General features: G+C 41.6%; 1 protein-coding gene across 9 annotated transcripts in view; it reads left to right on the top strand.

Moving 5' to 3' along the window:
- Window positions 1–12,296, top strand: part of Rgs22 (regulator of G-protein signalling 22) — a 180,065-nt gene that overhangs the window by 26,153 nt on the left and 141,616 nt on the right. For all 9 annotated transcript variants that reach the window (XM_011245372.3, XM_011245371.3, XM_011245373.3 and 6 more), the window contains exons 4-6: window positions 7,299–7,520; window positions 9,847–9,932; window positions 10,532–10,700. In XM_011245372.3, coding sequence (XP_011243674.1) covers window positions 7,299–7,520; window positions 9,847–9,932; window positions 10,532–10,700 — 477 coding nt within the window. The remainder of the gene's footprint in view (window positions 1–7,298; window positions 7,521–9,846; window positions 9,933–10,531; window positions 10,701–12,296) is intronic.

Raw genomic sequence — 12,296 nt, 5'->3', positions numbered from 1 at the left:
TAATGTGTTTTTAGTGTGCGTTAACTGAACTATAGTTCAGATCAAGAAAAAATATTAGTCTGGAACATAGAAGGCACGTGGTGCTTTTTGGAAAAGACTGAACTGTTAGACCACATTTGGAACATTGTGTTGCGATCTTGGTCTCATATGTTGAGAGCAGCTTTCCCAAGCTGGTCTCTGGGAGACTCAGCCTGTGAACATTCAGGAAACCATGTCAGATGAGAAAGGGTTGAAAGAAGTTGAGTGTTTAGCCTGGCTTGAGACTCGGTGGCAGGGACTTGGTGGCAGTGGTGGAATAGGGTAAACCCTTCTAAAGACCTCGAGATCTAGTTAAGGGGAATGTGTTAATACCCCGTGAATCCAGAGGCAGGATTGATATGAGTCTAGTTTTCAAAGGGAAGGTGGTAAACCCTCCTTCATCAGGAGGTTTTCAGGCAGAGGCTGGGAAATGAGTACTGTGTTAGAAGAGAGGGAGGGGGAAAGGAAGAAAGAATTTATCTCTGTAGCAGTTTCCCTTAAGATGATTTCCTATGACAAATAATTAGAAAATCATAATATTGATGAATGTGGGATGAATCTTATCCCACATTCATATTGTGTAAAAAAAGAGAATTTAGCCAGGTAGGTGATGGTGGCAACATGCCTTTCAACTCAGTGCTTGGAAGGCAGAGGCAGGTGGATCTATGTGAGTTTGAGACCAGCCTGGCCTATCGTCCTAGAGCAGCAGCCAGGGCTACACAGAAAAGTGTTCTCTCTCTCTCTCTCTCTCTCTCTCTCTCTCTCTCTCTCTCTCTCTCTCTCCTCTCTCTGGTTTTTCGAGACAGGGTTTCTCTGTATAGCCCTCCTATAATTTACTTTGTAGACCAGGCTGGCCTCGAACTCAGAAATCCACCTGCCTCTGCCTCCCAAGTTCTGGGTCCCCCAACTTCTTAAGGATCATTTATTTCTCATTTCTACATCTTTCATGTAAAATCTTTGAAGTAGAGAATGCTTCTTTCTCTAGTCTCTCCCTTCCCTTCCTCTCCTACCTCCTTATCACATTGTCCACAACCACACTCTGAGCCTGAGAATATAGCTAAAGAGCCCAGGGTCTTAGGGAAATCTATCTTCTGAGCCCTCTAAGACCCCATCCCACCTTTGTAGGGACATAGCCAAGGCAAAAATGGGCCATGAATCAGCCTCTGGCTCCCCTCCCACTTCCTTCCATTCCACCATTACCCTCCTGGGACATTACGCTCCCGAGCCCGATGGCTGGTAGCCTGCCCCCATGCTGTTTCTGAAGAGGGAAATCCAGGACAGTTGCCTCTGTTATAAATGATCGTGGCACTTTCCAAATCTTAGCTTTCATAACTTCGTTGTGTTTGTTCTCGAGCCAAGTTCACATTCAGATATTGTTTTCATTTGGTGTCTGGGTGTTTTTTTTTTCCTTTCTGTCAACTCTTTATGGACAAGTGTTTGCTCGTTAGGTTTTCTTCTGTGCTATAGTGCGAAAACATTTTTCCCTTTGGTTTTGTTTTGTGTGTTTTATGCTCAGTGACTGTTGTGGGATTGAGTAGATGAGCCCACATAGATTTAGGTTGGTTCTCTGTGGGTGGTTTCAAATGTTTGTGACATTTATGGTTTGCAGAAGCTGAAGGGGTGGCCTGCTCTATACCCTCCTCGCAAGGATAGGTATGCCATATGTTTGCCAGACTTTGCTTAGCTATGCACTTCAGGAATTTTACCATAACTCCTTGTTGGCCCGATTCTCCACACTCTTTTTAATCTGTAAACTATTATAATTTCTTGCAGCTTTATGAAAGAGTTATATGCTAGAAGGAGCTGTTGGGTAGTGGGGGATGGAGAAAGGTGGTCCTAGGGAATATGGAGGGTTTGGGTCTTCCATTGCCACGATTTAAATACTCAAGAGATTTTCAAAGGCATGCTGACAGAATGCCGGGTAACTGCTTAGTTCAGTACTTATATACCTATGGGTGTTTCGATAAGCCCCGTAGCTGTCCCATGAAACACTCAGATTATCTACTGTAACTCACTTTGTTAACTAAGGATATTCTTCTATACATTCCATGTGGCACAGTACTCCTTCAGACATTCATTGTTGAATGTCTGGTAAACAATTTATAGTTCAGCATCTAAAACATCAATAAAAGTTAGATTAAAAGAAGTTGTTATTGGTAACCAACTTGTTATATTCAAGTTAGTCAGATGGTTTTTATTCACAGATGAGGATTCATGTTTGAAATACAGCTTTGGAGCTCAATTAGCAGAGACAGAGTTAGAGCAAAGATGGACATGTGTTAAATTAACCTAGTCATTAGTTTTTAATTTAAATACTGTTCAGCTAAATAATTTGGCACCAGTAAGTTTCACTGGTGCTAGGCTGGCAGTTTAAGCACAACACTAATTATTCACAGGTTTTTTTCCTCCCCCTCTTCTTTTCAGAGAAATGTGGAACTAGCGATTTATTGTGGTAAAAATATTTTCAAGCACTTGCTTTTTCTGTGAAAATGTTTTTCGCACATGGATGACTAGTACCACAGAGCTGGCTCTCACCACCTTCAGGACGATCTGTTTTAGAACATCGAGAGAGTGACACCCTCAGAAGGAGAAAATTAAGTCAGGAAAGGGCAGTCCAGAGGAGCTTGTCTGGCTCCGAGGTGCAAGCTAAAGACTTTTCTCTTGTATGGTTAAAAACTGCTCTGAAAATCAGTCCACTCAGCTTTCCAGTGTCCCCCCTTCCTAAGCCTCCCTCCCCATGTCTTTTACTGTTATTTCTGAATTCACTTTAGTGGTTTTGTAGATAAGTTTAGAAATGGCAAGAGAAAAGTAAGGACTTGTTGAATGTGAGTTGTGCTGAGGGCTCCATGCCCTTTCTTTAATGTACAGAACAGCAACACCGCATGCGTGGTTGCGCAGGCCAGTCAGCATAGGGAGAGCACGAATGTGGCCTTTTGAATTTATCATAACCCTTGGCGAAAACTTCTTTCATAGCACCCTATCCATCGAAATCAAAGGTTCGTAGGCTTGAGTAGGCATTAGAACAACCAAAGGGCTTCAAAGAGTTGAGAGGTCTGGGCTCCATCCTGTGTCTGGCTCTAGGGAGGGGCCTGAGGACTGGTGTTTCTCAAAGGTTCTAACAGATGCAGCTGCAGCTGGTCAAGGAGCTGTGTAGTCTGAGGACCAGTGTGAATGGTGGACCACCGCCGTCATGAAGCATGAAGTGCAGTGGCAGGTCCTTGGTGGCCAGACCTCTACCTCCCCCGAAGGCCTGTGGCCTGTATTCCTTGCACCTATTAAGCTTCAGCAGTGCCCTGCTGCTTGCAATTTCCCCAGGGTACCCTGTTCTTCTGATATCCTGTATCTTGGTGCACTGGCTCTTTCTTTGATGAAATCTTCGTCTTTTCTATCTATCTGATGACTTCCAGTTCATTCTTTAAGCCCCAGCTTGGGCGTTTGGCTTTGTATGCCTGACTCTCCTGAGGATGGTTACATGAGCCCTTATGTGCATCCCAGTGCTGCTCTTGTGCTTTTGAGTGACACTGAAACATGCACGCTGTTTTAAATTGAGATGACCACGCTTACACACAGAACAAGGGTGGCTTCAAGGAAGAAGGTGATTTTGTGTGTTGTACCATTCCATGACCATGTCTCCTACAGGGCTGTAAGGTACAGTGAGAGAGTCTGCCACTCCCTAATGAGTCTCCTCCTTCTTGCCTCTTGTTTTAGAATTATTTTGTTAATCTTTATTTATTTTCATTTCATGTACATTAGTGTTTTGCCAGCATGTATGTCTGTGTGAGGCTGTCAGATCCTCTGGAACTGGAGTTACAGACAGCTGTGAGCTGCCATGTGGTTGCTGGGAATTAATCCCTGGTCCTCTGGAAGAGCAGCCAGTGCTCTTAACCACTGAGCCATCTAACCAGCCTCCTTTCTTGCCTCTTAATACAATAATCTCATTATGTAAGGACAATTCCATCATTAGACATGAATATTGTATGCAGCATGAGCATTGGACATAGGCCTGCAACGTCACCTGCCAGTAACTGTAGAGTCAGCGACTCACTTCCATGCTGACAGAAGATTGGCTGTGTTCAACTTGAATGGCATTGAAGATGACATTGCCCTTTACAGTATCTTCAAGGACTCTATATCGTTCATTTTAATTAAGTATGATTTGACATAGTTTCTAGCTTTGGAGTTCATTCTTCTGATAGCCAGTCTTTCTTTTGTGTCTGTGTGTGTTTATGAATCTTTTCTACTGGATTGCAGATGCTCTGTGCCATGCTCACTTCAGGTTGTATGGTCCCTGCTCCCTTGGTATAGTAATACATCATCTATCCTAACCGGTCACTGCGCAAAGATTCCGTGCTGTAGAAGTGCATGCCCCAGTAGAAGAACAATGGAATCAGGCACTCTCCCTACAGGATAAAATACACAGGGCTATCTAGTTTTATGCCAACTTGACATAAGCTGAAAGGAAAAAAAAAACCTCAAAATGCCTCGATAAGATTCAACTGTAGGGCATTTTTAAAAAAATTCATTATTGATGAGGGAAGGCCCAGCCCATTGTGGGTGGTGCCATCCCTGGCTTGGAGGTCCTGGGTTCTATAAGAAAGCAGGCTGAGCAAGCTGTGATAAGCAAACCAGTAAGCAGCATCCCTCCATGGCCTCTGCATCAGCTCCTGCCTCAGGTTCCTGCCCTGCTTGAGTTCCTGTCCTGACTTTCTTCAATGATGAGTAATGATATGGAAATGTAAGACAGAAAAACCCTTATCTCTCCAAGTTGCTTTGGTCATGGTGTTTCATCCCAGTAATGATGCCCTGCCTAAGACAGCTGCAGACTTTTTCTCCTGCAGAGATAATCATGAGCAAACGGAGTGTTGAACATAGATGGCGCCTCTAGATTATCTAGTTAAAACCCAAGAAGGCAAAGTTTCCCCAGCATTTCTCTTGAGTTCCTCTGCCTGTTCTTTCCTGTGTAGTTTCTAGCTTAGCCAAATCTGTTTTCAAGTCTGCTAACCAGACCAGACATACTATCCTAGCTTCGTTCCTGTCTCTGTAGACGCTGGCATTTGCATTGACTTGGATTTTAATGTAAGTTAATGCCCTGTTGACTTTGTCATAGGGAAAAAGTGGATGTTTATTTATATACTCCTTCAAAGGAGGAACCAGGCTTTATTCATCTTTGCATCTCTAAGTTTAGGATCATAACTGACACTTAAACATTTACAATTTTTGATATTGTGGAAATAAATTATTGGCAAAAATATTTGAATTGGTTATTTGACATTTTATAATTTTGGAAGCATAATGCTATTAAGGGCTTTCAGAGATCTAATCTAACACATAGCTTTTAAAGCAGAAAAACATTACTCTTGGCAAAGATTTTAAGACTTAAATAACCTTGTTTTGTATTTTTTTTTTTTTTTTAAGGACTGGATCTTGTATCCCAGGGTGGATTTGAACTAAGTGTGTAGGCAAAGATGACCTTGGTTGGACTCTTGCCTCAGATTCCCATGAGCTAGGACTAAAGGCATGCACCACCATACTTGGCTTTAAATATTCTTAAATTTAAACATTAAAAAAAAAATCTTAAGGCAAGGTTTCCTTTGTTCTTCAGGGTGGCTTGGTATGGCTGACAGGGTCTCTAGGCTATTCCGGCTGGTATGGTTTCCTATTGCTGACAGAGTCTCTAGGCTATTCCGGCTGGTATGGTTTCCTATTGAACTTGGGCTCAGGCATTTCTCCCATCTCTGCCCTCTGAGTAGCTAAAGCTGCATGCACATGTCACCATGCCCAGCTTATGAATAGTCTAACATATCCTATATTCGTGAATCTGTTTGTTTGAAATAGGGTCTCACTATGTAGCCCTAGCTAACCTGCCTCTCATTACATAGACAAGGCTGGCCTTGAACTCTGGGCCTCTCATTACATAGATCAGGATGGCCCTCGTTAAAATGTTTCCTTTTCCCCATCCTAGAAACTTGATGTAGTTCATGTTCCTCCCTTAACCAGATAAGCTTGTCCCGGATATTATAGACTTGTTTAATCTCCTTAGTCCAATGATACTGTATCAAGGATTGTATTTTTGACATTCAGGCACAAATTGTCTGTTTGACTCCTACATTCAGAAGACAGACATAGCAGGCCAGTAATAAAATGTGGCTATTAAAGAAACCTTTCAGGCAATTTCCAGATTGTACTCACCGAGTTACACCTGGCATGTTAGAGTCAAGTTCTAAGGTACTTTATATTGTAGACTGATACTTATCTTAAGTCTGTAGCCTATGTATTAAATACCTTAGAATGGGCAACATTCTGGACTCTTGAGATGTGACACCATACGATATATCAAGAGTCATGTGTGTGTGTGTGTTTTAGCATAAAAATTAAAAAGATGCCTGCAGTTTATCGTATTACAACTATAATATATTTAGCAACACACTGCCTGGGGCAGGAAAGAGTTTAATGCCATTACCAATTTGCTAAGCATTTGCAAATTATGAGTGGTCAATTCATTGACGCTACCCTTAAATAAACGAGTAGTCTGAAAATCGGGTGACACCTAGGCTTAAAGGACAACACTAGAGCACAAAACCCAATGTACTGTTAACTCTCATGGAAATGAGAGACGTAAAAATCTTTAACAAGTTTTACCCAAAGTCAGAGAGCTAGCATTCAAGCGTGGCTTCTGATAGCCGTATAGCTGTGTATTGATTGGCTGTCTTTAAATAAAACTCGAAAACCTTCAGTACTTACTGAGAGAACCTCAGAGACGTGGTTGTGTCTTTCACTTCTTTGTCACTGTGTAAAGAATGGTGCTGACATAGTCGTAAATGAAGAACATATTGTCACTAATTGTCCCCTTTCAGGAAAGAGAAAATTGTTAGCTTTCGTGACTCCTGGGCTAAAAGTCAATAGGATTATTATTTCTTCTTTCTTCCTTCTCACCCAGGAACCCACCTCCTTCCGGGAGGGTGCTGCTGCTTCATAGAGACCAGCTGTGCATTGGTTTCTAGTTTCAAAGAATCATAGGAGTAAGATTATACAAATGCAATTTCTGCCATAGTTCACCTTGGCGTAATTCCCCAGGGCATAAAGCCCTTGCTAAGGAAGACTTCACTGGACCCCCTGGCCTCCAGCCAAGGAGTTTCCAAAATCCTAAAAGCAAAGAAAAAACAGTGATGGAAAAGATGAACACATGACATCAGGTCCTCCTAGAGCCAGTGAATTTAAATTTTACTAAATTTTATTAAAATTTATTTTGAATTTTAAAAATGTTTCATTTTCCATTACAGACCTTTCCAGAGGCAATTAGATTTAACGTAGACTACGGAGTTTTTGAAGTAGTTAATGATGCACCACAACTTCTGGAAAAGCAACTGAAAAAAATTCTGCAAAACCAGCAACCTCGGAATCCCATCTATGATGTTGTGAGGAAAGGGAAGAGTGACAGTAAATCTACTCAGAAAAGTGTCCCCTGCGAAGATGAGGCCATCAATGTCAACTACAGCATCATGGTAAGCCGGCGGCTTGGAGTGTCATTTAAGAACAAGAAAGCACTTGTTGACGGGTAGCTCCGTAGGTAAAAGCACTTGCTGCTGGGCCTGGCCTCAATTCCCAAACCCCCACGCCATGGCTATGTCTCTAACTCTAGTTCCAGGGAATTAGAAGCCCTCTTCTGGCCTCCACGGATCTGGCATGCACGTGGTGCACATACGTACATTCAGGCAAAGCACTTATACACAGAGGATAAAAAGAAATGATTAAAAAAAAAGAAAGAGTTAGGTGAGATTGATATGAAGTGCCTTGGGCTGCATTTTTTTGAGGTATAGGAACATTTATTAGTGCATTGCACTAAACACAGAATGTCCATCAGCCACTGTGTCATTTGTTTGGCTATAATGACCAGTTTAGTTAGACAGTTTTGTTGACTTTTCTTTCCTCTTCTTTTCTTTTCTCTTCTCTTCTCTTCTCTTCTCTTCTCTTCTCTTCTCTTCTCTTCTCTTCTCTTCTCTTCTCTTCTCTTCTTTTCTTTCCTTTTCTTTCCTTTTCCTTCCTTTTCCTTCCTTTTCCTTCCCCTTCCTTCCCCTTCCTTCCTTCCTTCCTTCCTTCCTTCCTTCCTTCCTTCCTTCCTTTCTTTCTTTCTTTCTTTCTTTCTTTCTTTCTTTCTTTCTTTCTTTCTTTCTTGTTTTTTCAAGACAGGGTTTCTCTATGTAGCCCTGGCTGTCCTGGAACTCTCTCTGTAGACCAGGCTGGCCTGCCTCTGCCTCCCAAGTGCTGGGATTAAAGGCATGCACCGAGAATTTTATCAACCTATATAAGAAGCATGTAATTTGCCTTGAATACATAAAGTTTCAAGTGTAATTAGGATGGTATAAATATGTATATTCTTTATAGTTTAGTTTCCTTCTAGGGACTGTGTGCAGAAAGGAAGCTTATTTCTTTAAGTTTTGCTTTGTTTTGTTTTGTTTTGACCAGTCCCGTTTACGGCAGGGAGCTGAGATGACTCTGAAGCTCCAGGCATAGCCTGCCTCTGAGCTCCCTGGCCTTCCAGGCTGTTACCAGGTGCTAGGTTTTGTCTCTTTTGCTTTAGGTTAGCAAATCTATATTGGAACCTGGCTAAGCCACCAGCTGTGTGTCCTTGAAACAGGCCCTTGGGTGAACTTGGTTTCCCCCTGAGTCATGCTGTTACCTACCCCTTGGGTTTACTCTATGGAACACTAGCAGGGGGTGTTACTTAAAATGCTATTGTAACTAGGTAGAATTAGGCTAAAAATATGTCTGCTATAGCTTCTGACATCTCTCCTCCAATTCTCCTGTTTCCAAATTCAGATACACTTCTCTTCTTTTAACTTTTTTCTTAGTAAATGCTAATATTAATTACATTAAAGCATTGCTTTGCAGGTGGATCGGGGAAATTAAATTGTACAAATTATTAGCTAAGACTTTTCTAACTAGGTATGCAAATATTTGGCAGCAACAATAATTAGTCACATCAGTAATTATATTAAGTGTAAGTAGCCTAATCATCCTAATTAAAAATTAGAGTCAGACAGGGTTACAAAGGAAAACTCAAGTATTTGCTGTCTATAAGAAACCAATCTTAAGTATCAAATAAATATATTGGAAGTAAGAAGGCATATGCCATATAATTATTAAGAGAAAGTGAGGCTGATTATACTAGCAGCAGTGTAGACGTCAGAGCAAGGACTCCTGTTGTGGATAAAGAAGAATATTACACAGTAATGAAATGTCAGCTTATAGAAAACATAATCAGCACTAGCCATGGATTCTGAGCACTGTGGTTAGATGCACTACACCTAATTGTCATGGTTCAGAATACACGCTAAGTGCAAATCAAACATTAACAAGGAAATAGCCAAAACCAGTGTCAAGGTTTGAGATGAAAACATTGCTCTCAGTAATCAGTGGCAACAATGGCCCACAAGGACAAAGCAGTTCTGTGTCTTTACAAGCAATGAGACCAAGCTGTTGAGGCCTAGAGACACTTCACCTCACAGAGCCAAAGCACATGTTCTTTTCAAAGTACACTTAGAGTACTTACCAAAATAGATGTTATGCTGGCATTAAAACAAATGATAATAACTAAAAGAGAGACAAATGGAGCACATTTTCTTAATTGATCTTTAGTTTTATTTATTTTTTTTCATCTTATCTTCCTTCCTTTTTTTCCCCTTTGTCCAGGGTCTCATTCTATAGCCCAAGCTGGCATTTAATTATGTCAATTCTCCTGCCTCACGCTTCAAAGTGCTGGGATTAGAGGTATTAGACGTGTGATTAAACAGCCAGAGATGACCTTCTCTTTCCCTGTTCTCTTAACAGTGTCTCAAGCGTGAACAAGGTATTAATTGGATCAAAAGGGAAAGACTTCCGGCATTTCTGGAAAGCGATTGCTACTTTGAATACAGGTGCCCTGCTCCCATCTGTCTATGTGTTTTCAAACATCTGTGTTCTTCATATAAAGTTATCTTGTGATACTGATTGGATCCTACCTAAGGGTGGGAGCATTGACTAAAATCACTCAGCTCTTTAAGGGAGGCTTTACAGTTGGGTCTCTTTGATCATTTTACTTTAAGATTCACCCATTGCTCAGAGTGGTGTTCATTTATGGACAGGGATTTACGGAGGGGATGTTAGTGTGACATTAACAGCAGAATCTGGGGATTAGAGAGGAGTCTGAGCAGTAAGAGCCCTCGCAGGACCCACGTGACGGCTCAGCCATCTCTGCCTCCAGTCTCAGGACGTCACGGGCACCACCATGAACTCCATGGGGCAGGCATGTCCACAGATGCAGGCAAAACATGAAAAAAAAAAACCAGGAATCTTTAAAACAAAACACAGAAAGTCAGTGTAGAGCCAAGGTTTCCCTTTTCAAGTGTGAACATGGAAAAATCCCAAAAAGTCACTAAAATTTGAACTTGGCTTAGGAAAATAATTTTAAATAAAATGCAAATAAAAACTGTGGGCCTTCTGTGAGCCCTCATAATTTGTGATTTCTACAATGTAGGTTAGCAAAGTTGATCTCGCAAGCAACATGGAGCAGCACAGGCATGAATTTCATAGTGGGTACAAACTTTACTCCCTGGATCCTCAGAAGACCACCTGCTCCACCTCCTCCCAGCACCGACGAAGACAATTATATGATTATGAAGAAGTTCTACGTTTCACTTGGCCAGGTAAAATGAGGGTTTGTGTGAATCAGAACCAACAAAACCTTTTGATTCAGTGTCAAGGAAGATTGATTTAAACCACTTCCATACCCCTACCCCACACTCCACCCAGGCAGAGTCAGGTCTCTTATGGGTGTGTGTTGAATCATTTCATATGTTCTACAGAAAGGCAAATAGAAGTGCTTTCCGAATGTGTGTGTGTGTGTGTGTGTGTGTGTGTGTGTGTGTGTGTGTGACACAGTGCTTTCTCTGTGTGTGTGTGTAAAACACAGTGCTTTCCTTGTGTCTGACACAGTGCTTTCCTTGTGTTTGACACAGTGCTTTCCTTCTGTTTGTTTGTGTGTGTGACACTGTGCCTTCCTTTTGAGTGTGTGTGTTTGTGACACAGTGCTTTCCTTGTATGTGTGTCACAAAGTGCTTTCCTTGTGTGGGTCCCACAGTGTTTTCCTTGTGTATGTATCAAGTGCTTTCCATGTCTGTGTGAGTGAGTGTGTGTGTGTGTGTGTGATGCAGTCCTTTCCCTGTGTGTGTGTGTGTGTGTGTGTGTGTGTGTGTGACACAGTGCTTTCCTGTGTGTGTTCTCTGGGATGGAGCTCTCTGTCTTATGAGTTCAACTGCCCAAGTATTTGTCATAGCTTTTTTTTTGATTTATTTATTATTATAAATAAGTACACTGTTGCTGTCTTCAAACACACCAGAAGAGGGCATCGGATCCCATGACAGACGGTTGTGAGTCACCATGTGGTTGCTGGGATCTGAACTCAGAACCACTGAGCTCTTGTTATAGCTTTTGAATTTTGAGAACTTAAATTTGTTTTTATCTTCGGATTCTTTAAACCATACTAGTTATCATTTATTTTTAATGAGCATATACTTTTAATGACCACTATGATGTTTATTTGAGTCTTCACTATGTCATATAAATACAAACAATGGCCCATTTCATTAAAGCATCTAGTGGATAATTAGACTGACCGCTAACTTCTCAAGCAAATTGACAAATTTGTCTTACTCCATTTCTTGAATAGTCTTTAGTTATCGTATTTTTCTCCCAAGGCTTGGGGTGGTTCTTGTGATAGAGAAGTGGCTCAAGTCAATGCTCAATGAATTTACAATTATTAATTAATAAGTTGATGCTTAATGAAATTTACAATCACTAATAATAAGTGGCGTGGGTGTGAGCTAAGTGTGATACAAACCTGAAGTAGGTGGATCTCAAGTTAGTGGAAGGCCAGCCTGGGCTACCCTAGGCAGTTTGAGACCATCCAGAGCAATACAGAGAGATATACTATCATACAAAAGCCAAGCAAGTAAATAAGTAAATGAAAGAGGCAACGGGTCTGCACTAGAGCCTTACACCCGAGGAGCCAGTGGCTTCACAGATGTTTCTTCTCCTTCCCTTCTCAGGCACTGTCTTGTTGTGTGGCCTGGTTTGCCCAGAGAATGTGTATAACAGATGAGGGACCCCAGCTCTTCCATGTGAGCCCTGCCTCTCCTACACGCTGACAACTGGAGAAAGGAGACATGAGGGGGATACAGGACACTCTCTCTTTCCTCCTAGATTTTCCAGTTCGCTGAGTTTGCCCATGGAGGCCAGAAGAG

This window comes from Mus musculus, chromosome 15 (genome assembly GCF_000001635.26).
Source record: "Mus musculus strain C57BL/6J chromosome 15, GRCm38.p6 C57BL/6J".
Taxonomy (NCBI): Eukaryota; Metazoa; Chordata; class Mammalia; order Rodentia; family Muridae; genus Mus; species Mus musculus.
This window is presented reverse-complemented; position numbering and strand designations above follow the sequence as displayed.